This window comes from Artemia sp. Qi Xiang Cuo, chromosome 12 (assembly GCF_049724085.1).
Source record: "Artemia sp. Qi Xiang Cuo chromosome 12, ASM4972408v1, whole genome shotgun sequence".
NCBI classification, from domain to species: domain Eukaryota; kingdom Metazoa; phylum Arthropoda; class Branchiopoda; order Anostraca; family Artemiidae; genus Artemia; species Artemia sp. Qi Xiang Cuo.
Window position 1 is genome coordinate 45,787,384 of NC_142805.1, and position 27,898 is coordinate 45,815,281.

A 27,898-nucleotide genomic window follows, 5' to 3' on the forward strand; every position below is an offset into this window, starting at 1 on the left:
ATTATTATTACAAATTAAGCAAAATAATTCTTGCTGGTGGGGGAAGCCCTGCTGTCTGATGAATGTTTTGGTAGGGTATATATGGTGTATGATTGGGATAAAAAATCTATGTTACAAGGCAATAATTCCTCTCCCTTAATGTAACCTTGAATTTCCTCTCTAGCCTATATAAATTTTTTAGGTTTCTAATGCCTAAAACAAATTGTTCTTAGCTTAGATTCTAGCTAGGTTTTGCAGCTTTTTCTGTATTTTCTCAGTCAACTAAGTCTTTTATAGTTGAGTTTTCTTGTATCATTCTAGAAACACTTTTTAACCTCTGTACACATTTTCTTTTATCATTCTCTGTTCTAGTCTAGTTTCACCCCTTCTATTGTCTTTCATCATCTTCATTGACCAGCATCCAAAGAATTTTCCCTTATTGCTGACAAGTGTGATCAAAGGTGATGTCTTATTTTCTTCTATCCTGAATCCCTTTTGCCATTTTTGGCTAGCACATAGTGCAAAACTGCCATAACCGGAAGGGATAAAAATTTCAGAATAAGTTTCTAAGCTTGGTCTGATGGACCCACTTTCTGGTAAACTTTAATATAGTTCCTGCAAGTTTTTCTATCTTGCATTCCCTCAAGAAAAAAAAATCTTACAACGTTCATTCCCAAAATATTTGCTGTCTGTTCTTCCTTTTATTTTGTTTATAATGCTCCGTAACAAGTGTTTTTTTTTGTAGTATTCATACTTCCTCAAGATATGGAAGCTACCGAAGAGTATCAGATGATGACAAGTGGTGTCATGCCTGATGAGTTCAGTGCTGTTGACTTGTCAGAAGAAAATGATGATAATTTTCCAGTTTTTGAAGCAATAGCTGCCTCTGAAGGCTTCCTGTTTGTTGATGATGGACAATTTGTAAATTTGCTTTCACTTTTAATATAACTGTCTTTTAGAGAGATCTGATAATAATCAACAATTTCTGCCTCTGAAGACAGGATTGCTGAATAAATATTTTTTGTCGCTTTTTGGAGTTGCAACTTATGCTGCTTTCTGGACTCACGAGATTCTAGAATGTGTTTTCAGGAAGAAACATAAAATATATCAGACTTTGGTATGCATCGGATATCGAACATAAAAAAAGCAGCAATCCTATCTTAATATGTTTTATTTATTGATGAATGACATTTGAAAATTCTCTCTTCTTTTAGTTCATGTAGAATAGTTGGAACATCCCAATTTCTCCTCTAATGCCTGTTATTTGCCCATGACAAAAAATATTATTCACTTTTTTATTCTCTTTTGCATGAAAACAATTTATTTAAAAAATAACTGATTGAAATTTATTACCAAATAGTATAGCAATGGATCTAATATTATGTCCTAAAAATTTTTCACTATTTCTAATTTATTTAACTATTTGAAAGCTATCATTAACAATTTTTTGTCTTTCTTCATTGATTCATGTAAAATGGTTGTAAAAAAAACAACAGACGCAACAATTATCTAAATAACACATTAATGTTGGATTATAAAATTCTTTTTATTTTCATTGCAGTTAAATTACAAGCTCTGAGAACTTTGACTTGAGCCAAATATCTTTCTGCGAATATAACATAAATCAGCTTGCAGTTATAATTACTGAATCTATATTTTAACTTTTAATGCAGAGTATTTTTGACATTTTTGTTTCCAAGACCAGCTGCATCATCTTGCTTCCAAGTCTCAATAATGACGTATATCTTGTAGAAAATCTCCATTCTTTTAACAAGTTTCATCAAACTTTCTCTTAACTACAAAAATTGTACAGTTGAATCTGAAAGGAAATTGCTATTCCTAAGCAGTGTTAAATAGAAATTATTTATAACTAAACAATCTCTTTAAACACCTTTCCTTAGGTTTCAGTTATTTTTGGCGTAGTTTGTTCTTTACTAGATTGCAGTGGTTGTGTGATCATGATGAACCTCTTAGGGATCAATTTGACCAAATCCATGAAATCGATAGTGAAGAAAATTCAAAAGGAAGATTTATGGCTGGTTCTGATTTTTAAACGAACTTAAAAGGCCCATACAGTAAGTAATTAAATTTTTTTTAGGATTTTGTTGATGGCCAAGGTCAGTTGAATTCATTATTGATTGCAACATCGCCGACTCAAAATGAGCTGCCAACTAAATCTATAGCTGTCAAGAAAAAACTCGTAATTAAAAAGCCAGACCTGTTGGCGTTGAGAAAAAGACCCAAAACGAGTAGAAGCAATGCAGACCAAAGAACTCTTAAGGCCTTGGCAAATGTAAGATTCTTTTTTTTTTCAGAAGTTTATGAAACAATGTATTTTTTAAAGGTGTTGTTCCGCTATTCAACGAAAAACTGACGCTCCGCAGTGCCACCCGTCTGAATGAATCTTCTTGTATCCTCATCGTCGTCAATTATTGCGAAATTTGTTAAATAATAATTTATATCAACAGCAAATAATTCCAAGAAGCATATTTTTTCATTTAAGAAAGAACACTTTCAATTTTTGTAAATACAATTACTCTCTGATCAAGCACAATAGCTATGAAAGTTACACAAACCAGTAAAAATGGTGAGGAGATGACAGACTATTTAGATTTGACCAGTATGGAGATGCTGTGCAGGAGTATCACCAGAACTTGTTGGACGACAGGTATAAAAAATACTTGTGAGTATTGTAAACCTACTGACTATATCTGCGTAATGGGAAATAGTCGTTTCAGCGATCTGTCGCATAACTTTACATGTTTGTTTTTAGGACTGAAGATCAGTGATTGGCCGGGAGTTACGGACAATTACCGATTATATAGTTAGAGATTATCTACTAACAAATTTGAATTCGTAAACTTTTTTCTTGTCCTATAAAGATCGTTGATGAAAGTTATAGGCTGAATTCAAAACAAAGGATGACATTGTTTATCAATATTGTTTACCACATTTGGGATTAAAATCGAAAACTGTCATGACAAAGCTTCCTATTATGGGTGAGAATTATTGCCAAGAAAATTTTGTGATGACTGGTAAGTGAATTAAGCTGGGAACGTGTGTTTGATGAATTTATCTTATTTCTACAGTTTTATGCATTGTGATTCTTTGGCGAATAGGCCTCTTTCTGGATAAATTGTGGGATTTTTCTATAAAATTGCTCTTTCCTTAAATCTCATATAGTCTAATCCATTTTCTTTACGTTAGACTTGCGTCTTTGGTTGGTCTTTGATTTTGCTCTCCTCTCTATCTGTCGTACATCATTGACTTGTTTGATCTTACTCCTCAGGTTCTCTTCATGGAGGATGTATTGATGTGTTGACGTCTTGGAAAATGTCTTTATTATAGTTTAGTTACTGTCTATCAATATAAGATTCGCATTCGATTGAATTGGATTTGTGATATTAATTTTGTTTAAGACTGTATATTCATTTTTGTTCCATTGAACTTAAGTGAATGGTAATTTTTCAATTTCCTCTCGTTTTTCAGGATAGTATTACTTGTCTAGTATGTGGCACAGAGCTTGAAAGTGTCGCTGCATGTGACAAGCATATGTTGAAAGTTCATGCTAAAGAGAAATTTCTCAAATGCCCACAGTGTCCAGTAATGTACAATAATGAGGTGAGTTACAAATTATATTTACTTAATCGGTAATATATATTGAAAACCCGTCAAAATAAAAAGGGAGGGAGCGCTGACAAAAGAAAATCGAAAGCAAATAAAAACAAACACTATCAAACATATTCATAGATTCTTAAAACACAGGTAAATCCCCACATTAATACACACAGATCATCTTAACTTTTACATATGCATAATCGTTGCACTAGGAGTGGGCCTAATTCGTGGCCAGTTGCTTTCTGTTATGTTTTACAATAACCTAACAAATAGCTAAAACATCTTCTTCTTCGGAAAAATTGCATCTGGAGTCTGAAAACAGTCTCCTTTCAGCTTCATACAAAAATTTTCGCTGGTTTATTTGCTTCAAAAATTATTATATCTCTTTCGAATTATATTTCCAATTAACCAAACTAACGCAGGTTTCAGGGTCATGTCAACCATGCTAAACCATATTATTCCACCTTTAAATAAAACGAATAATCTCCCGTAATAATACCATTTCGTCGTTTCCTGGCAGCTTGATGTTAAGTAGTTCACTTGTGTCAGGCTTTATTTTCAGTCTTGAAAAAATATTCCCTGTTTTTTTACCGACTTTGCAGTACTATTGCAGCTAAAGATGAGGTGTTATGAAGTCTCAGGGGACTAAAGAACAAAATCTGCAATTTGGGTCCCCGTAAACTGGTTCCGCACTCATATATTTTCGAAGTATTAGTGTCTTCCTGTGCCAAGTTGGTAAACATAATAAATAATTGGCAAAACGGGAACATAACAAACGGGTTTTTGATCGGTCTGATTTAGGGAGGATTTTACAAAATAGGGCAACGTATAAGATAGGAAGGAAAGCTACTGCATTGTAAAGGCTAGCTAGTAAATGACGGTTAAAATGGAATTTGCATGTGATAATAGAGACATAAGATGCCGAAGTTAGGTGGTTAAGATGGTCAATGAGAAGCGATCTCGTGTATTGAAGGGAGGACTCACCCTACGTGTCTCTTAACATTTTTGTCTTATCCTAGTTATCATAGTTTGCATCTCACCATAGTTGCCAAGTATAGTGAGTATTTGCACTGTGTTTCAACTGTTCACTAAAAAAAAAGAAAAAAAAAGTGTTCCTTATTTTTAACAACTCATGACAAAACCTGCCATTTTTGTTAGAATAGACTAGTTTGCTAAGTCAGAGTGCGGGAAACGAGCAAGACGGGAAGCTTAAAATCATTTGTGAGAAAAGAGAAAAGAAAAAATGCCAGCTAGCTCTACATTGTTAAATCACAAATTAATTATAAAAATCTAAATGAAAATATTTTCTTTTTCACTGATTATCTACAGTGGGACTAAAATATAAGACTGCTTATATATGCACATATATATATATATATATATATATATATATATATATATATATATATATATATATATATATATATATATATATATATATATATATATATATATATATATATATATATATATATATATATATATATATATATATATATATATATATATATATATATATATATATATATATATACATATATACATATATATACATATATATACATATATATACATATATAACATATATACATATATATATATATATATATATATATATATATATATATATATATATATATATATATATATATATATATATATATATATATATATATATATATATATATATATATATATATATATATATATATATATATATATATATATATATATATATATATATGTATACGGTATATATATATATGTTTATGATCAGTTTAACTAGCAGCTAATGCAGCCTGCAAAAATGCCCATTTGTCTTATCCTAGTTATCATAGTTTGCATCTCACCATAGTTGCCAAGTATAGTGAGTGTTTGCACTGTGTTTCAACTGTTCACTAAAAAAAAGAAAAAAAAGTGTTCCTTATTTTTAACAACTCATGACAAAACCTGCCATTTTTGTTAGAATAGACTAGTTTGCTAAGTCAGAGTGCGGGAAATGAGCAAAACGGGAAGCTTAAAATCATTTGTGAGAAAAGAGAAAAGAAAAAATGCCAGCTAGCTCTACATTGCTAAATCACAAATTAATTATAAAAATCTAAATGAAAATATCTTCTTTTTCACTGATTATCTACAGTGGGACTAAAATATAAGACTGCTTTTGCTACATATATATATATATATATATATATATATATATATATATATATATATATATATATATATATATATATATATATATATATATATATATATATATATATATATATATATATATATATATATATATATATATATATATATATATATATATATATATATATATATATATATATTATCAGTATATATATGTTATATATGTTTATATATGTATATAGTATATATATGTTTATGATCAGTTTAACTAGCAGCTAATGCAGCCTGCAAAAATGCCCCAAATATGTTATCATCAATGAAATGTACTTTAAATGTCAAAAAATGTGGGGCTTATCCATCTCATGCTGATCATGCTCATGCTGGTGCCATATAATCTCATGCTGAATCCATCTAAAGTTAGAGTTCAATGAAAATTTAAGTTTAAAAAGTTAAAATTGCGCTCGTTTTGAATTTTCTAAAAGTTGCTGGGTGATGCCACCTAGTTAATGGCACTGGTAGTTTGTAATGCATGTTGAACCCATGCTAAAGTGCCAAAGTTGCCTCTCTTATCAGTTTCGATACTCTATGGCCATAAACGATGAGGAAGAACAAGAGGAATCAATGAAAACAAAGATATAACTGAAACAATAAAGAAATGGTCAATGGCCAACTAGCCTTAATATACTTTTTTTATTAATAATAATTTGACAACTACTGTTTCGTTCTCCGAATTGCTTAATGTGAATTTTTTCTTCGTTTTATTTGTAAGCTTTGCGTTAAATATCGTAGGGTATTAGATTTACTAAACTGGTAGTATTAGAAATTCAATGTGCTGGTAGATGAACGCCAAGACAGGAATTTGACAGAAAGTATTGGAAGTGTTGGTCACTTACTTTTAGATTGGTCTATTTCTATAATTTAATTTTTTTTAGTTTTTCCATAAACTTGATTAGAAATGTTTATGACAAATTTGCTGTGAAGACCACTTGATAACTACAACCGATGTGTTTGCTTAAAGATGTATCATTTCTTTCTGTTTGTTCTTTATTTTTCATCCTACGAATAGTGGGGAGTTGATTCACCTTTATGCTGGTAAAAGAAGGTCGGAATATCATAATTCGGAAAAACTTCAAGTGCCAACAAAGTAAAGGCATATCTCTTAAAGAGCTGTCAAGTGTCAATCCTGTTATCCGTTTCTCAAATTATTTAGTGTAAAAAGAAGGAACACTGAAATACGTTTGCTTATGAGCGTTAATTCTGGGGTCAAGCTATTTTAATTAACAGAAGTTCCGCATCTGAAATCGTGCCGCGGTAATTTTTTGCAGTGTTAATATAAATCTGGAAAACCACAGTGGCATTTTTCATAGAAGTTCAGTGACTTTTGAAAGGTGAAATAGGTGGACTTAATTTACGGTAGTTAAGAAAGCTTTTTCCTGGTTTAAATCACGAATAATAAGAATACGCTCAACTGAACAGTATAACAAACATATGTGATAATTAATCGATAATTTTATCTATTAACCATACTTGGTATTATTTGGGATTCTAGATAAATCATCTAAAATACACATTCTTAAGCTTTAGTTGAATAGTAAGAACATGTTAAATTGGTAGTCCAACTGGGCCCAAGCGGAAAAACAGGGTATCTTCGAGTGGGGTAGGAAGACGTCAAAAGCAAAAATTTTAAATAAGCTAGGATCAAATGAGCGAATATCTCTCCATGGAAGCGAGTTAAGTGTGATGCTCTGATAAGAGTGATATGGAGGAGGAGCAAGCACAGATATGCTAGCTTCAGACGGCTTTGTGCTACAGTGAGTTTTTTAGTAGTACTATCAAAGTGGATTTAATGGTTTTTATTTTTCCTTAGTTACTAAAACTCAAATTGCCCAAGGAAAAGGAAATCCTTAGACACGTCGTCTAAAAACTGCTAGACTATAGACAAAATTTCCCAAAACGGAAACCTACTAAGGTTCTATCTTTCCTTGACCCGTTTTTTGAAACTAGCAAGTTTTAAGAAAGATCTTCTATCGAAAATTTTGTTCTATTTTTTTGAGCGCTTTCAAATTAGTATGTAAAGTACTTAGAAAAACTATGAGATGCAAATATCTCCTGAAATAGGAGGGAAAAAAGTTTTCAAAATCTCTACTATCCTGACAAATAAGCTGCCAGACGTGTAACGGGAATAGAGTATTTTCATTTCAAAAGAGTATAGTCTTCTCAAAGTCATCATATGTTTCTTATTTCCTATCTTTGACATTTGTTTAAAAGTTTTCTAAACAGGATGCTCAAAAGGCTTTAAAATTGAAGAGTTGAAACTTGGAAGGCTGTTACAAGGTCAGTGATGGCCACCCCCACGTGGTGCTCTGAAAGTATCGAACATTTCAGTTACTGGCAGTGTTTTCTGTCATTGGATAGACGCTAGTGTGTGGGGCTATTCCACAAATTCGTAGCCGAGGCTCTTGACGTGTCCTGAAGCTTGTAGCGAATATTTGTGGAAACTGGGGTGACGAAATGGGGAGGGGAAGATTGTCAATGCGAGTCGCTGTCTCACCTGAGAGCCCCATACTGTAAATGTAGGTCGTCCCCAAATAGTTGGACCTTTAAAATCCATGTTTGTGTCTCGTAGATGATGTGGTGAGAAACAAGGCTGAGGATGGAATGACCGAGACAGAAGTAAGGTGTGAGAATACGTGAGCCCCCTTACTGTAACTAATTCCATGATCGATTTCTGGGGAAAGAAGTCCACCACTGGTTACTTCGACCTAGATTTTTGGATTAGGTTGGCTCATAGTTTTTTGTTTTTTTAAGGGGAGGGGGACTGAAAGCATTTTACCCTTGTGGTGTGAGCCTTGTCTGCGGGTTCTGCCTTGTATGCAAATCTAAAAATGGAAATAGAGCTATTGCACAATCTGGAATATTTTACTAGCTGTTTCATAAAAATGCTTATAACCTACTTGAAAAATAGTCAATTACAGTAAACCCGATATGAGATAAAATTTTACTTTTTTCTTCTGTTTTTCAAATTATTTCCCTTCCGGATTTTATTCTTGTTTATATAAGTCGGTGCATCCAAATTTGGAAAGGCAACGTCTAAGGTCGACATTGGAACTGTATTTTATAGATGCTATCAAACTCATCATCGTTTACTACTACTACTACTTCTAACAACTCATTGCAGCAAAAATCTGCCTGAAAAAACTGGCTCGTGACATTTTCCTACATTTTTAGAATTCTGAAAAAGTAGCACTTTACTGGAAAAAAAAAAATCAACGCAACAAAACAGAAACAGGAAAACCTTTAAATGGTATACATAAACTAAATGAATGATTCATAAAGCTTTCAATCGTCTTTTACTGAACCATGAAATCAATAGCTTTTACGACACGATTTTTACCTGTAAAAAAACTCAAGAAAGCTTAATTCAGTAAAGCGATAGTTTTTCAGAACTCTGGAAATATAGGGAAATATCACGAGCCAGTTTGTTTGAAACATTTGTTCAAAAATATGTTGCATAAACCATGAAGCAGTAATTCTTGTTCGTTTTAAGTTTTAATTTCGCTCTTTACTTTCATCACAAAAACTCCGTTTAAAAAAAGTAAGCTTATAAAGTTGTTTAGTTTAAAGTTTTCCTAAAATCACTAGGTGTTTTCCCATTTTTCAAAAATCATATTCGCATTCTTCAGTAATTTATCTCTAATTTCGCCCTCGCCATATTAAAACAAATCATTCACCGAGCTATCAGAACCCGGGAACTTATTAATTTTTGTTTTTTTTTGTACTGGCCCTTACTCCTTTTCGAGAAATAAGTTATTCATCCACTTCTAAATTGTCGAAATTTTTTCAGTCTTTTCTATGTCATTTCCTGACTACTAGTTTATGAGGTTTAACCCTATTCTTAAAATGTTCCACCTATTTTTCGTTCAAACTTTCCTTGTCTCTATTTGAGGTGCCGCTTCTGTGTTTTCCTCTGAATTTCTTAACATACCAATGTAATATCTTACTGTTTTGCCGTATAGATGCATCTACCAGACCCTGAGCAAATTGGACCATGGTCTCTATTCCACACCTCGTTAATTCACACTTTAATGTCTTCTTTTCTTTATTACTTTGCTCTTATTCTCTTAAGATCTATCACTCAGGAATTTCTTGTGAAAACCCCTTCTCTCTTCTTCCAAGCTTAAAGCATTTTCGCTAATATTTCTAGCTTAGTTTCTGTTTTTCCTCCCTAAGATATCTGCTACTTTGCAAATTATTTTACTAAGATTATTCAATCCATCTTGTTCTTCGTCAATTTGTTCTTCTCCTGTTTGAGATCCAGCTGTTCTTGGAGAGTTACTCTGAAATTCTCATCGTAAAATATATCATCATTATGACCACCTGGAAGTAGTTACCCTTCCTAAATTTCAGCTTCAAATTAACTCTAGACACTACTTGATGATTTTTATATTACACCGATAACGATACTCCTTTATACCGTGGTGCCTTTTGTCGATCCTTTCAATCATATATTTGCTATAATACAATCAGCAAGGTTTGGCTCTCTTACCATCATGTGAATACCGTTCTAAATTATGGGCAATTTTATAACCAAATATTTTATTAGTTATAACTAGATTGTTGTACCTACAGAACTGTAGCTGTGTTTTACTGTTGCTATTTCTTTTGTAAGGTAGGATACCGTCTATCCCTACTTGTACAAAACTGGGCTTTAAAGATCCTTAATAAAACTTTCTACCTGGGATCATGTCTTTACGTTCCTATATTTAAAATTCTTAGAAGTCACAACTTTCTTCCTCAGCCTGTCCTACGAGCTTAGGAAAATATACCACTATGTCTGACACCTTGCACTTTTTAGTCCAAAATTGAGCAACTAGAATTTTATTATTAATACCTTCTCAGCCCAAGCAAGGGTTAAAAGTTTCTTTATTCATCATAGGCCCTACATCCTGTCCATGCATCCCATCCTTCCTGCCTAAATACCCGAATTCTACATATCTAATTTCATTTATGTTTAACTTGGCCTGGGTAGGTGAGTTTCTAAAACCCCTTACAAGTTTAGTTTAAAACGTGTAATTTCTTCTGTGAAAACGTCAATATACTTCTTTTTCAATCTCGTAGCGTTCCATATCATAATTTTCATATTACTGAATTAATTGAAATTGTTATGGCCTCAAGAAAAGTAAGAGTTCCAACCAGTATGGGTCAGGAACTAATTGCTTCTTCTCAAGTCTATACAAAATGCTCATGCCGACTTAGAGACGATGTCTAGTAAGTCCCCACAACCTCTAGTTAAATAGGGAGTTTTTACAAGCGTACGCCATCTTATTCACTACATGGTTTCCCACACTTGGTGATGCTCTTCGATCAACAAGAGTCGACGTCCTGCGCAAGCAATCTCGAGCTTAATACTTCCGACCCATTATATATCTTACCCTGTGACTATTATACTATAGTGGGGAGGCAGCCCATAGTGAATAACATAGCTAGGAAGAGGTTATTCAGTTTAATAAAGCCCGCCAAAACAAATATAACCCAGAAGAATTATTCATTAACTCAGTTGCTGCAATGCTGTGAATTATTAAGAGAGTGCAATGCTGTGTCGTCTACTAGGCTATAATTTCCTTGAGGGATACCACTCGTCACCCTGCTGCTCTGTTTGCAGCCATGGTTCATGGTTCTTTGTTTAGGGTTCATCCCGACGCCACGTAGGTGTTGAACTTATGCTAATCTTAAGTCAAAATACTTCTGCTAATTGTAAATGAAATCTAGTTTTCACTCTTGACTCTTTGAAAATAATCCTGTCCTCTGAACCTGCGCAATAACCCTAATAGCATTATAATTATTCCTTCTCCTTAGTCGTTAAATACTAAAAGTTTGCAGTAGAAGGTAAATGCTGTACCACGGATCAGTTCCTGTATTATCACCCTGCTGTATTAGACAATTATTCGCTTCTTAGCTGATTAAGTATTACCTGATTATGATAATAATATATTGTGTGATAATGCGTTAATACCATACTGTTATACGAATTATAATATAAATAATTGAAAACAAATCTTTGAGCTGCCACTTCATTTGATCAAAATTAGCCAAATGGCCAAGGTTTGAAAGGAAAAAGTCAGTCTACTTTCAGAAAACCTGAGATTTGATCAAGACAATCTCATATCTGAGGTTGTGGCTAACTAAACAGTAGCACAGTAGAAATTTAAGTGCATTGGAAGATGAAAGCTATTATCTAATTGTAGACACCGGTCGTAAGAGCCTGCAACTTGATTTACCTAGTTTGGCGTGTGAATTGTATGTTGACTTGACGAGGGAGATTCCACGTTGAGCCCAAGGCATGCCAAATTGAAGTTACCCCGCATAGTAAAATGCTCGTGATGCAAATTATGGATTGTATGAGGAATTTCTTGGGCTATTTATTGAACATTTTGTTTTATAAAATAATCATCAGCTGTTGTATCCAAGTTCGATTTTTATTTTCATAAAAAAGGTACTATGTCCATGTTTAGTTTAAGTCTCCTGGCAAAGCACGTTTCTGGACATAGATGCTTAGACTGGATTCTTGGATCGAGATCCCTTTCGTAGTTAGCTTACTTCTTATTTGCTTTTCAGAAAAATATGGATCTACATTTGATATTGCATTCGAATTCAAAACATTGCCCAGAATGTTTGAAAGTATTTAAGAGAACCGCAGGCTTTAAGTCACACCTTATAATTCATATGGTTGAAGATACCGTTGAATGTCCTACTTGTCATGAAGAGTTCCTGTATCCTGTAAGATAATTCCTAATTTTTCTTACTTGGACTTAATTTTGCAGTACTAGGCTGTCTTGTATGCTTATGTTATTATGTTATTTTTTCCATTCATTTTACAGCTAAATTGCTCAAACTAGAAACTTGATGCGCTCTGATTGTTTTTGGGTTTCATTTGTTTTTCAATAGTAATTTCTGGTCGTTTAAAGCTTCAGTTATTATTGGACTTAATTTCTGATCTTCTTAAGTTTTAATATGGCTGTTTACTTTTATTTGAAAAACCTCTTATTGAACATATCTTTACAGATATCTTGATTTTTAATATATATATTTATTTATGTTTTAGTTTATTTCAATCGGAACTTTAATTTGATGATTATTTACTAGGAAAAAATAACTGCCAAAAGGAATTTAAAAAGTCCCAACCTATAATTAATCTTAATCCGTCTAAGAGCTGGTGAAGCTGTAGGGATTTCTCCAGGTCTCTACTCTGTTAGAAAAAAATAACTCCATTCTGTGTCCCTATCCTCAAATGGGAAGTCCTGCTTTTCGGGGTCGTAACTGCAATTGCAACCGTAGGCATAGGATTTGTATGTGCAGGATATCGACTTGTGATGATTGAAGTTAGACCCCGGTGCCGCGCCGGCGGATCGACCTAACGCCGCCGACGAGAGGCCCAGTCGAACGCCGCCGAGGTGTCGTAACGCCACCGGCGCGCCGCGGGCGCGCCGCCGCCGGCAGAGGCGGCGGCGTTCGGTCGACTTTAAATTAATTTTGCGGCAATTCTTTATTGCGTCAACTGCAAAGTCGGAGCTTTTCCTTCTCGTGTGGTTTAGTATTTTAATTTTCCTGATTAAAAATCAAGCAGGGCTTGCACTATCCCCGAATTTTTGTGTATTTCCCCGAAAATCTACGCGTCACCCCGAAAAAATTTGGTTCCCCGAATCCCCAAAAATCACGCAATCACGATGCCAACCCTAGCGATTTATCACCAGTAAGTTTCCCTGCCAAATATTACTTTGCACACCATAGTTCTTCATTACTCTATTGCTCGTTAATTTTCGTGTTTTTGTTACTTTGCATAAAAGCCAGGAAGATGCAATATGCAATTGCAAATATTGCAATATACACAGTTCTTCACATGTTGACAAAAAAAGTATCTTTTTTATGAAATGAGTTTAAATCATTTCGAATGCAGTTTTCCAATCACTATTTCTTACATCATTCATAGTCAAGAATTTTATTTTCAAGTTGAATAGAATTATAGAACGCATTCATTACTATACAGCTTCAGCCTTCAGTTAGATTTTGGAATTGATAGCTGACATTGTTTCTACAGCTGAATTGTAAGTTTGCAGAATTAGTTTTTCTTTTGCAGTTTTTATATAATATTTTTTTAAATGTCTAATACTCAATTGTTTAACACCTTATAGAAAATAAAATATTCTTTCTTAAACATTTTTACCCCCCCCCCCCCCCAAAAAAAACCTTCTATTGAGACAAAATTTAGCTATAGACTGAGCTATGTACAAGGTTGGGGAATTAAAGATTGAAACGGAAGTTACCCCTAAAATATGATTCACAAATAAATTGTAAATTATTGTCTATAGGGGGGGGGATAGGGGCTATCATTTTAAAATGATAATACCTCATTTTTTTTATTGAAAGCAGGGATGCCAAAAAGATAATTATTTTTTTCATTTAAAGTGGAGACAGAAGAAAATGAAACCATTGAAATATTTTGATAGACCCAGGGCCCCTCATTGGGACTCGTTCATTGTCTTGGGTATTTTGCAATTTCTCATAGGCTACTGGCCTAATTCGGCTTTTGTGTGTGCTCCCTTTTAATTAGATTCTTTGGATCTTATTGAATGCCATGGCGAATCTATGACTCAGTTTTCCAATAATTTGAGGTATATCTGAATAATTTTGACATTTTTGTTGTTGTCTTTGTACCCCTTTACACATACCCTCAATTTTTTTTTCAAGGAACACTAAGCTGTTTAACGTTATTTTGCGTTTTGGTTTGAACCATATAGTGACCTAGTTAATTATTAAGTAAATTATTTTTCTAATGTAAAGCTGAGACGGAATCCTATCAAGGTGGTATCCAGAGGGAGGGGGGGGGGGTATTACATATAAATGATAATATCTCGAAATTGTTTTATTGAAAGCAGGGATGCCAAAAAGTTAATTTTTTTTAAATTTAAAGCAGAGTCGGCATCCTATCAAGGTGGTATCCAGAGAGGGGGGGGGGGTGAGCTATCATATTTAAATGATAATACCTCGACTTTTTTTTTGAAAGAAGGGGTGCCAAAAAGTTAATTTTTTTTTTATTTAAAGCAGAGACGGTATCCTATCAAGATGGTATCCAGAGGGGGATGCATAGGGAGGTATTATATTTAAGTGATAGTACCTTGATTTTTTTTAATTGAAATCAGGGATGCCAAAAAGTTGAAAAGTTGGCAAAAATTAACAAGATTTTCGTGAGATATACTTGATACAGCACTTGTATGGTTTTATCGTCCAAACGGAAAGGGGCATATGCGTCCAACCCGTTTTTTTTCTTATTGATGAAACTGGTTTACTTTGAAAACATTCATTCATAAGTACCAGGCAGATTCACACTAAAACGAATTGGTGTGACGACAGCGATATTGACATCCCCACCTAATGTTGCGCTCAAGTGACAATGGCGCCTTTGGTCCAGTGCCCAAGTTACACTAAAAGGCCGGGTCATAATAAAAGCTTTCAATTCGGGAGGTTCAAGAAGGAGTCTTTGACAGTCTTATGACCTCAGGGCACTAGATGTTGCAACGTTCTTACGTATCGATAGTTGTTTAAAAAATTCAATCACCCCACAAATGATGACCAAAAATATGCACAAATATAACAAATGTAACGTTTGGAATATTATAACACTTTTTTCAAAGCTTTGAAGAAAAGAAAAAAAGGCTAAATACCCCTAACTACACTTGAAAGCTATTTTAAAAAGAAACTCTTTGCAGATTTCCATGGATATAACCATAGCAGAAGCTTTGAGCCTGGGTGGGGATCAAAAAGGACTCTTTGAGTATTTTGACCACAGGTGACTTATTGTTGCGACTTTCTTAAATTTGGTAATTTTTGTGAGCATTTGGAAATCAAACCTTAAACTCAATAACTGATACTAAGTGTCCTAACAGTTTGCTTGGATTAAAAGTGACGAACTAGGAAGAAAATCTCAACATCTTCCTGAAGCTACTTCAGTCTGCATATTATTTCATTTAATTACATTTAAAACGGATGAGCTTTTCATTTTTTACCTAAGAAAATAGCTGGCACTTCATTTTTTCTTCATACCGAATAAACCATTAAGTGTTTGTTTCATTGTAATTGAAGTGTTCTCATGTGAAGTGTTCATCATGTATTTTTAAATTTGATAAATTTATTCCTTTTAGATGCAGTTTATAATTTGACTGATATTAGGTATTTATGAGTTTATGATTTGGAATAAATCCCCAAAAGAAAAAAATGAATAATATCCAAAAGAACAGCCAAAAGCAATAAAAAAGCAGCAGTTCAGCCTTAGCCTACATGACATATATTCTATAAAGAAGCCAAAAAAAACTTTAAATGCATTTTTTAACACTGTTTTTAAAATCCAGTTTTTAATACAAGAAGGCTTTTTAGGAATCCAAAAGAGCAAAAAAGAACAACCAATATCAAAGTCGCCCATTTCAACTGTTTTAAAGGTGACAGAACAGATATAGGCAAAGGGCATTATGAAAAAATTAAGCTTCTAAGTTCAAAGTTTTTACACAGATAACTGACGAATTTTGTGATATGGTATTTGAAGTTTTGTATGCAATAATGCTTGATGAAAAAAACTACTAATTTTGATAATTATTTATGTTAAGAATACATAGCTAATAGATACTTCAACTACTCGTATTATGCAAGGGTTCTGAAACGTCACAGCCATTTCGTTTCTACCAGATTTCCACTTCTCTTGATGAATAACAAAGAAGACCAGTTTCCAGCCAGCGACTTGTGAATTTTTGAACTCATGAATAGGCTCGAATCTGATGTAAATTTAAGCTGTGATTTGAGAAAGACTGATGAAAACATTAATGTTTGCGGTCAACATTGATCGCGCCGGTGGCGCGCCGCCGATATCTTACCGGCGGCGCGGCGGCGGCGTGCTGTTTTGCCCCGCCGCCGCCGGTCTTCCCTCATCGGTGCGGCGCCGGGGTCTAATTGAAGTACACCGACAAGGGCCGAAGACAGTGTCTTTAGGATGTAAGTGTGCCAGCAGTATTACTGTGGCGCACGCTATGATCGAAATGAAATTGTGTATAGAGATTACAACCATTGGCTACTTTTATGGCCTAAAGTCCAAGGCCGTTCTCAATTTATTTTTTTGGAGGGGGTTTTACACAAAACAAAATTTCGGGAGGGGGGGGGGTTACACAAAAAAAATAAAAATAAACGTATACAAAATTTGTTTATATCCATTTTTGTTGCGTTTTTATGAGTCAGAAAAACATTTCGGGGGGGGGGTTCAAAACGGGTAACCCCCCCTCCTGGATACGGCCTTACTAAAATCGTCTTGAGAAACTCAAACTCAGAATCCTTTTGAGTTGGTACTATTTTGACTCGGCCACTTGAGGCTGCCATGCTTGGAGAAGAACGTACTCCACGGATGTAACCGAACGAAAATATAAATATTTGGCGATACTACCTCAGTCCACAATGACCGACTTCTGGGTACCCTCCTATTCAAGATATACCTAACTCGGCTTGGGAGGTTAATGCTCCCAGAGAAATATATCACGTATAAATCTCATTATTTCACTCCTCTAGTCTATAATTAGGGTAAAAACGAATCTTCATTAATACAATCAGAGAGCTTATTTATTGATTCCAAGTCACAAAACATACTAAATAAAAGTCAAACATACTTTTGTTTTTATAGTTTTTACTGTAGGGTGTACGTTTTGGCGTTCGGACCAATCGTGGAGGAAAGGTAGTTACCTCACCAAAAAAAGAATCTATGGCTTCCCACCTTTCGCCCTGTCATACGAGTAGTCAAATCTTCCCAAAAGGATGAAAAATCTCTCTGGATACAGAATGAATTATACACAGGTGCATTGTTCTAAACCATACTAAATTAGCTGTTACGTGAAAAGACAGGAAAATGCACTACGAAAAAGGGCAATGAAAGTTGAAGAAAGAGGGGGGGGGGGTATGAAAAGAAAAAAAGGACATTTATCTGATCTGCAAAGCTTTCATTCAAATGGGGGTACTTCGGACTTCTTGCTGTGCGACTGAAAGCTTGTTAGTGCGCTTTGCGCAGACTTAAGGAGGAGGTCCTTGTTTGCACTAGTGTGGCGTCATACTTTTCTTGTGTTCAATATTTTTTTTTGAAATTCAAATAATGTGTATATTATGACTCAGAACGCAAATAGACTGAAATACAATCATGATATTGGCATTTTGTCTGACAAATTTAAAACTAGACTTATTATGAGCTTCGGAAACATAATTTGCACGGTTAGAAAGCATAGAACTAGGCGAAATAGTGTGTTCATCCTGTTAAGCAGAATAGAGCTCTTAGACAGGGAGTGGGACTCGGAATGAATAAGGTAGCTTTTCCTAGTCAAATTTTTATTTAGGATGGAGTCAAAAGTATAATTTATAGACCTATATTTTATGATTAAATAGTGCAAAGTTTCGGCCATGGCGGTTCCTGTTGGGCCAGCTGACGGAGGTAGAGATAAAGTGGAACGTTTTCATATGCTGTTCCAGGAGCAAATAGATAAGATCATGGGCAGAAAATTACGGAGGTTCTGGAAAATGTAGCTAGACTGAATAAATTTTAGATGTTGCAATGACATGTTTGTAAATTTATAGAAAGTCAATCTGTGCGAGTCCCAATCGACGATAGAAAGGTGTTTCCTATCAGCGATAAGTGTAAAGGGGAGATAGACTGAAGATTTCAACAGAGTAAATAGTGATGGAGTTTTAGGAAACAGGACAGAAAATATTGCAAAATTCTTGATAGGAAAGAAGAATTATTCTAAAAATTGTCAAAGAGATAAAAAGCTTAGAAGATTAAGACTAGAAATTGAAGGATTTGAAAAATGTTATTACCTCAAATCCTGACAGTATGGTAAATGGGTTTTTAGAAAATGGCGGATACAAGGTTTGAGATCAGATATTGGAATTATCAACAAGTCTTCGATAAAGGGTAAGTATTTAGTGATTTATGTAAAAATTTAATTAAGATATTGCAAATGAAAGATAACCAGAGGGAATATTGTAATTATGGACGCATCAGCTTGACTTTGGGTGGAGTCAAATTGCTTTGCAGAACGATAGTTTGAAAGTAAAAGACAATGTAGATAAAGTTGTAAGGAAAACCGACGCTTTAGCGAGGGAAAAGGATATATCGATCACATTTTTGCGCATAGTTTATGAATTATGGAGTATCAGAATTATTAGACCCTTATATTTCTCAGTTTTATAACTTATCAACAGACATTTAATTCAGTAGGTAGAAAAGCTTTAGCAACGGTTTAATTGTTTTGATGGATCTTGTCCTAGGAAATATAGTAGACAGGGGAAGAATATGGTATTTAATGGCAACGTAAAAATTTCTTGGATTTACACTGAGCTGACGATCTGAATATCTTAACTGAGCGTGCTGGTAAAATCAGTGATGGTTTGAAGGTCATTAGAGTTCATGTTGCAAGAGTAGGTTTAAAAATCAAAGTCAACTATACTAGTAATTAAAAATAAGGTACAACTAGAGATGATGATATAACTATTGATTTAAATAGTACTGAAGTTAGCCTTGTGATAAGTTGACATATCATCGTCTTCACATTGGTAAGAATCTTGAGAAAACTAAGTTACTATTGTTGGAAAATGTGGAGAGTAAACCCGTAAATCCGTCGTTCTTATGGCAAGATTATAAGTTCCAGATTCCATTTGAATAGAGCCCCCATTGCAAGGGTTTATGATAGTGTAGCCATACCACATATTTTTTATTTAGTGTCGTTTTACCGAATATTTAGCGAATCAGATCGTCTTAGAATGAAACGTGTATTTTTTAGATATGCTAAGTTTCTGCTGCGAGTCCCCCCCATGGACCCGTAACACGTACCTCATGAGAAAATATAGTTTGTCTGATCCATGTGCTAAGCTATGTGAGCTTAACGCTCAAATATCCAGTAAGCAAACTGGCCATGAATGACAAAATGCCATTTTTGATGCATTGGACTAATTTTTGTTGTTGTTTTTTAGTGTTAATTTTTTTTATTTGTTTAAATTGTACTCCATCATTTTCCTTTTTGTGCGATGGGTTATAAATATATACATTCATTATACAAAATAAATACATAAATACAAATAAATAATAAATACATAGCTGTACTGCCTTAGCAAAGAAGGCTATTGCAGGGCAAAACACAAAAAGTAGAATAGCCAGAACACAGTGGTTGTCTGATGTTGTAAAAAGTTTGTAAGGCAAGGAAGATGTATCTCAGAAGTTGGATTTGGATACTAGAAGCCACATTAGTGACGGCTATTCCGCATTGTTCTAAGACGTGGGTGCTTCAGGAAGTAGAAGAAGATGTCCTAGATTCTTTCTACGAGAACTTTCCAAAGACAAGGTTTATATAGTAGTTCCATTGAATCTTCTTCAAATAAGAAGCTGTTGGAAAAATAAGGGTCAATCTTGCTGTCTTTGTCAATAATAAAAGTAAGACTAAGATACTTAGGTTACGGTTTACGAATGAAAAATGGTAGGTTCTCAGGAAAGGTCCATTTGTCTTTGAGTCGTAGTACAAAGAGGTTATAATGAAACATTTTAAGCAAAGGGAGAAAGTCCTGAAAGGGAGCAATGAGTTAAGTAAAAGACAAATTAACAATTCTGTTGTATTATTCTGTATTGAAAAGTGTAGCTCAATGGTTTATTTTTGTAGCGTATTTTCGTTAGCCAATCGCATTATTCTTTAAGCGGTTGTTAGAAAGGAAGGCATTTAACCTCGCCTTTTATACCCACTGTTGTGTATACCCCTTGCTGCTATGTCATATTTTGAGCCGATCGAAAGAACGCAAAACCTCGTTGGTTCTTCTGTGTGAAATTTGAAGCCAGTAAAAAGAACGGAAAGCGTTTTAGTCAAAACATTTCTTAAGAATAAACTCTGTTTCTCTGTGGTTAAGCTCTGAGTTCAATGGGGTGGAGGTGAAGTGTGCGTAATTGCATTGACCTCTTACTACTAGCAAGCAGTAAATTAGTTGTAGTAGTGAATTTAATTTGGACATCTGGCTGGTTAGTTGGGATTGAACTTTTTTATTTGAAAAGACCTTCTTTTCATTTTGGTCGTTATGTTTGAAGAAAGGACTGTGGCGGTAAATAGGAGGGAAAATATTTACTTGAACTGGGTTTACATTAATTTGTTGGTGTTAAAATTAATGAACATCAAAACTTTTTAATGATTAAATTTCATTTATCAGAAGTCCCACAAATAATCGCTATGTAATTGATAATCACCACAAACGTTGCATAAATCACAGAAAAGTGAGTAGTGAGAATAAATAGCTGTTTTTTGTAATTTTAACTCTTGTATTTTAGAGGTACTGGATTAATAAAAAAAAAATATCTTTGGAAAAAAAGTTTGGTTTACTGTAAGACCCCATTTTAGTTTTACTTTTACTTTCTTGGGAGATTAAGTTGCTAATCTCATTTCTTTGTACCGGATGCAATGCTTTTGTTGTATACTATACTAACGGGGTCTAGCAAAAACATGCTACTGCGAAGTTTTTTTTTTTTTTTTTTTTTTTTTTTTTTTTTTTTTTTTTTTAGAGAAGAACTCGCACTTACTATGTATTTATATATTCACTCTTATTTAATTTTTAAATTATTTGATTTTTAAATGCTCTGACGATTCAAGGGGATGCTATGGTACGCCACTCAAGTTTTGAAGTAGAGTGGCAAGATCGAAAAAGTCGGTGAAGGCTTTGTATTTTGCTCTGAAAAAATGGTTACTGATTCTCAAACCCCACCGTATTTTTCTTTTTGATAATATTATAATTCTTATTTCAAAAACGGTTTTTTTTTACAAGCTGGGTGGTCGTTTTGCAGTGTGTCCCAAATTGCCATTATAATCTAACCATTCTTTCAATTTAGTTCTTCGTCATTAATATTAATTTTTTGGTAAGTTAAAATTTACCAACTTTTGGTAAGTTGGTAATTGTTTTTGGTAAGTTAAAATTTCCTTTTGTTTAAGTTTGATAGACTGGTGCATGAGAAATTGAAACACGGCAAAGAGTCACATGGCAATAATGCGGAAGAAAATCCTCAACTCAATCAGATATCTCGATATGGCTGTGTCAGATGCAATGAATCGTTTTCAACGCAGAAGGCTCTGCGAGATCATCTTGGCACACATAGCTTGGTAAATTTTACACCCCTTTCTCTAAAACTTTGACATATTTCCACAGGTAATTAAACGTAACATGTCAATATTACAGTTACTATTTGCATATCTCGTACGTTGATAAATGCCAATTTTTCAGGAAAAGGAAGAAATTGAACTTTCTATCTGTCGGCAGCATTATAATGGGTACGAAAGGGGAACTGGGAAGGGTGGGAGAATGATGAATCACAGATACGTCAACATGATTCCTAAAAAAAAAAAGGCTGATCGTGGTGAATGTGATACAACAAGTGCAACTGCTTTTCAGATTCATCAACAAGGAATGGGTATTCTGGATATTTTATTCAAGGCAGCATACTTTGAAGGAGCTTAAAAGCATTCTAGCTTTTCATAATCCTCTCTAAGCTAGACTATTTGAACACATGATCATGTATAAATAAGGCAAAAGGACGCCTACATATATATTTTGTCACTTTTAGACTTATTCACATTACATTGATCAAATGATAAATCGGACAAGGAGTTTGGGTGTGATCAGAGAGTGATGTTTGAGAAACTGATGGGAAATTAGGAATGTTGACAATTGAACTTGTTATTCGGCGGAATTCAATATTTAAACTCGAAGATCCATTTATATATTTTTATCAAATTTCAGACAATCCTAGTCCGCAATTCCTTATCTTAGCCTGAAGCGTTTTTGAAAAAGGCAAGATTAAATATTCCAATGAAACTTAGCAAAACTTGTGAAGATTTATTTCTGTTCCGTTAGGTTGTTACTCGTCGTTCAAGTTCTGTTGAACATAAACATTCTGATGAGTATTTTCCATCTTTATAAGTTCAATTTTAGAATGTTTTCGTAATTTTCCGCTTCTTCTTGAATATCAACGTCAATTGAAACTATAAATCAGAATTTGCCGTAAGGTCTATTAGCAGGTGTCCTGCTCAAATGTAAACCGAACCTAAATATACTCCTCTCAATTTCGAGTCCGATTCATAAGATTGAGGAAAATTGAACTTGCACGCTTTGACCCTTAGATTTTTAATAGTAGATTTTGTAAAGTTATTATCTGCCTATCCTTTGTGTTAACTATAAATTCAGAAGGATTACAAAGAGCTTGGAATAAATTCCTGAATTAAATCGATAACGCTATAATTCAAATGTTAAAATATATTCAAGCCATTACAGGGATTGGGAATTTTTGGAGTCACCTCACTCGAAATAGAAAAGCTGGTTTCCCATTTTGTCAAAGGTGTCAAATGATTGACGTGGAAACAAGAAGGCGTCTAATTGAAAAAAAGTCCAGACGAGACTAGGTACCGGGTTGATCTACTTCACATTTTGGATGTTGAGCTGGAGGACGTCGTTGTGGAGTGTAATGTCTGAAAGCTGGCAGGACATATGATAAGGACGGGGAAATCTGCTCCTAGTCCCCAAACAGTTCTTTTTTCTGTGTTGAAGCAATGGGCCATTTTGGCCTGGGCTTTGGGACAATTTGGTTAGTCCATTCATAATAATAAATTCGAAATTCTTTTTGAAACTTAAAACGAAATTCTTTGAAACGAAATTCTTTTCTGAACATATGAGCTTGATACCTCTCAGCATTGCAGTTGGATGCTGCCTTCTTAGGTCACCAGTAAGATCAGTTGACTTCACTTTTTAAATACTTAGGGACGTGATGATATTTTATGCATCCTTAAGAAAAGAAAATCAACCATGATTAGGTTATACAACTCATATTCCTTTTAGGTTGCAAAAGAAGCACTAGCGAGGAAACCCAAACCAGCTAAAAAAGGTACCAAAAAGAATCTGGTATGTAAATTTTGTCCCAAGAAGTTTCAACGACAAAGTTTATTGATACGCCATGAGCGTATTCATACGGGAGAAAAGCCATTTAAGGTATGAAAAAATTCTGGTTAGGAAATAGTTTGAATGTTAGCCTAAAACTCTAGAATTGTTTTATCGTTAGAACTATGGATAAAAAATAATTTTGCTCTGTTACATCCAAAAGGTCTGGACATTACTCAACTTTCAAACGTAATTTTTATAGCTGACTGATCAGTTATGATTGGTCCAGATCTCTAACCGCAGTCAAGATTTGTTTTGATTCTTTTTAAAGATCTTTCTGATAAATCAGAATTTATTTATGTATTTATTTGAAAACCCGTCATACAAAAGCAAGAAGACAGAGCACTAAAAGAAACCAAAATAATAAAACAATAAAGACAACAATTAAACATTTCGCAAAACATAAGACAAGCAAATTAATGAAAGAAACCAGAATAAAAAAAGACTTCTAAGCGAACGAGTATAAACACGAACATTTACTTTCTAATGTGCCCATTATCTTGCCACTGCAAGATGTGTCTCCAGTCATGTGACAAATTAATCGTTAAAATTCAAAATAATTGTTAAAGCGGCAGTAGATGAATCAGTTATATTATAACAAATAAACAAGAACGATTTTCGGGTCCAAGGTGGGAGCCGAAGGCGATAATTTAAGAAACGATAATAGCACCATCTAATTTACATAATATATGTGCAAAAAAAAATCTTCAAAATATCGTGACCTACTATATATGCTGCAGAACAGTAACGTTAAACAATCATACAAGAATTAAATTATTATTATTATTACAAATTATTGAAAAACCTGTCACAATAAAAAACGGCAACAAGACGGAGCATAGGAAAAAAAGACAGTACATCACTACTTAAGAATGTAGGGCCTATCATTTAAATTCCCATCAATTTTTTGATTGTGTTTCGCTATCCGTCTAGCGACGGCAACCTCTTGGTCAACACCCTTGAATTTCGCAATAGTGAGCGAATTTCTGTACCACGGAGGCTGATGAAGCAGATACTTGACAAAACGAAAGAACGTGGATCGGATTTTACTCTTATCTGTTTTAGTTAGGAGTTTCCAGAAGGATGCGGTGTAGAGGATATGGGGAAGGGCAACAGCACTATATAGACTTGCTAGAAGAGGGCGGTTGAATCGAAGTTTACAAGATACAATGGAAGCGTAAGCTGCTGAGATTATACGTCTGATTTGTTGAAGAAGAAGTTTTTGGGTGTGCTGGATAGAAGAAGCAATGGGCAGACATAAGTACATAAGGTGATCTATAGGTAGAACAGAGCTAGATCCAGGCAGGATGGAAGGGGCAGAGAATTCTGTTTTCCAGTTAAACAGGACAATATCAGAATTGAAGGACTTGAATTCAAGCCCACTTTTCTGATATTCTGCCTCAAGGATTCCAAGATTTTAGTTGATACGTTAAAGAGTTCGAATAAGGTTTAGGATATCGCCAGCATAGTATATTAAGGAAAGGTTAACAGAAGACAAAATTAGAGAAGGAGGGCACAAATCTTGTGCTTCCAGAATATAGTTATTAAAGAGGTCGGGAGAGATGACACTCCTTGACGGGTCCCTTTCTTGACTGGGATAAGTTGTCTACACGGAATCACCACAAAATCTTCATCGAGTTGAGCATCCAGAAACTCATCCAATGCTACTTCATAAGATTGCTCTATGATCGGATCAGGGGCAGGAAACTCAGATTGATAATAGATTCAGATTCAGAAAACTCAGATTCAGAATATTGACTTAAATTGACTTAACGCTCTTGCTCAGCAGGATCGCTAGCGTAGAGGAAAGGAGTTGACGATGCCGTCAGTCTTCTACAGGTGATCCTGTCCCGGACTAGTGATGGGGCCTCGTTTGGGTTGATATTGCGGCTGAGGAGTCGCTTGTTTATTACATCAGCCCACCTCGTGCGCAGTCTCCCTCTAGAACCGCGCCAGCCATTTTCTGATGGGCTGAAATCCGTGATGATCCTTGCAGGGGTGCTTGGCGGGAAGTGGAGTAGATGGCAGTACCACCTCAGGTAACGGGCTTCTGCTTGAGTAGAGAGATTTACAGCTTGAAGGTCAGGAGGATGTCAGTTTTGCGGATCTTGTCATACCATTTGAAGCCATACTATTTTCTATTTGCCGCAGGTGTCTAGTTTGAACGGCATGGACTTTTCGTAGTTGTGTCCGAGTAATCGGTCACATCTCTGAAGAAGAATTATTGAATATGGAATTATTAAATTAAAATACAAGTAAACTGACATAATAGAGAATTATTTGAGTATAATTTTGTTTCTTTTTTTTTGTTATCTTAGTTTGTTAATAGTAATCTCATTTATTGTTGTAGTTTTATGCATAGTCTTAACAAATATAATTCAGCAATATGAGGTACTTTGCCACAGGAGGACTCTGTCTTTTGCTAAAAAAAAAAAAAAAGGGAATTTCGCGCTGTAGACGCTGCCAGAGGTTAGAAAAGACCATGTTTTCTAGTTATAAATCTCTGAGATGAATATTTCCATTGATGCATTTGTTTTCTTTGACGGGGTTAAATCTCAGTCTCAAAGGGAAGTAGAAATTCTTTAAAATAATTGAAATTATAACTGAGTCAATGATGACATACGGAAAGTGAAGAATTGTAACAGGCTACGAATTTTTAAAGAAAGGCATTTCTAATGGGTAGATGAAATTAAGTTAATTTTTAAACCTCTTTTTCCATGATGCTTAAGCTGAATTAGTGCTTCCTATCTAGACTCAAAAACAAGTGTATATAGAGACAAAATTCAGAGAAATAAAGAAGAAAAGGGAACTGCTGTGGGAAGGATAATACGTGCGACAGAAAGATTTTGAAAATAAATGGATTTTTTTCAATAAAGTGTGTCTTGTTTTCAAGAGAACTTTGAGTGTAAAAATTTGTCGAAAGTGAATCTATATTTTAAAACCATTACGGTACTAGCCAAGTTTATTTGAGAATATCGGCATCGATCGGCCTTTTAAATTTGACAAACTTTTGCTGAGGTTTTAGAGCTCGTCTTCAAGCGTCAAGCCGAGCTTAAGAGAATCAATGCTCTAATTTGGTGATTTTAGTATCCTAAGTCCAGAGTAAATTAAAGCGTGAATAAAACGTATAAAACGTCAAAAAAAACGTCTAAATTATGTATTACAAGTTTATTCATATGAAATAGATAGAACACAAAATACTAAGCTCACAATCCCAAGGTAAGAGACGAAATGATATTCAATAATCAAATACGTTTTACATAACAAAACCAAAGACAAATGAAAGTAGCCAATCGTTTTTTAATAATAATTAGTTTTCTTCTCATTATTTGGGGCAAGTTTGCGGTGAATAAGGTAAGATGAATAGAAGTGACCTTGATAGAGGGGAAAGTATGAGTTAGTAGGACAGTTACTTTTGGCTCATTTTTACTTAGCTTATGTCAAATTTATTGTAGAAGTTACATTTAAGGCCCTAATAATTAGAAACGATGATAATACAGAAAATTTGGGTGGAACCCATTATCTAAGAAGCAGTAAAGATCAAAGAAAAGTTCAAATATTAATTAGAAGGTCTACTAAGTTAAAGATTCTTATGTATTCTTAATATTTTTGAAAATTAAGCTTTTTTCAGTGCTCTGAATGTGGGAAGTCATTTAGTCAGTCAAATAGCTTGATATTTCATATGAGGCTACATTCTGGAATATTTCCTTACAAGTGTGATAAATGTCCTTCCGCTTTTGCTCAGAAAGGTAAGCTCAGTTTTGTATCCATCAGTGTGTATTTTTGTCATAAAAGATCAACTCACTTTTACATAGAGCTGATTAACTTTCTGAAAAAGGTTAAATGCTTTCTTTTTTTATTTGTTGCAGTTCTGGTCTTCAAGAAGTAGGTAAGAAGGTAATAGCGTTTCGTCATTGCTTCATTTGCTGCTTAGAAAATCCCTAATTAGTCAGCTGAAGCACGGATTGATTTATGAAAATGAGGTAGACAAATTTTTTGGAACCGCAGAATTGTTTGCTAGATTAAAAGGTATCGCTTTTGGATCGTGGAAAGCGCCTAGCTTTAAATTCGTTGGAAGTAAGGATAAATCAGAAGGATAATCAAATCAAAAATATCAAAAAAAAGGAGTATATAA

The 27,898-nt window shown here is 34.2% G+C and overlaps 1 protein-coding gene across 2 annotated transcripts in view; it reads left to right on the forward strand.

Annotated features, from left to right (window-relative positions):
* Positions 1–27,898, forward strand: part of LOC148946181 (uncharacterized) — a 72,237-nt gene that overhangs the window by 17,053 nt on the left and 27,286 nt on the right. For both annotated transcript variants that reach the window (XM_089098258.1, XM_089098259.1), the window contains exons 2-8: positions 725–900; positions 2,078–2,272; positions 3,469–3,600; positions 12,349–12,510; positions 21,768–21,935; positions 23,665–23,814; positions 27,395–27,512. In XM_089098258.1, coding sequence (XP_088954384.1) covers positions 745–900; positions 2,078–2,272; positions 3,469–3,600; positions 12,349–12,510; positions 21,768–21,935; positions 23,665–23,814; positions 27,395–27,512 — 1,081 coding nt within the window. In that variant the 5' untranslated portion in view covers positions 725–744. The remainder of the gene's footprint in view (positions 1–724; positions 901–2,077; positions 2,273–3,468; positions 3,601–12,348; positions 12,511–21,767; positions 21,936–23,664; positions 23,815–27,394; positions 27,513–27,898) is intronic.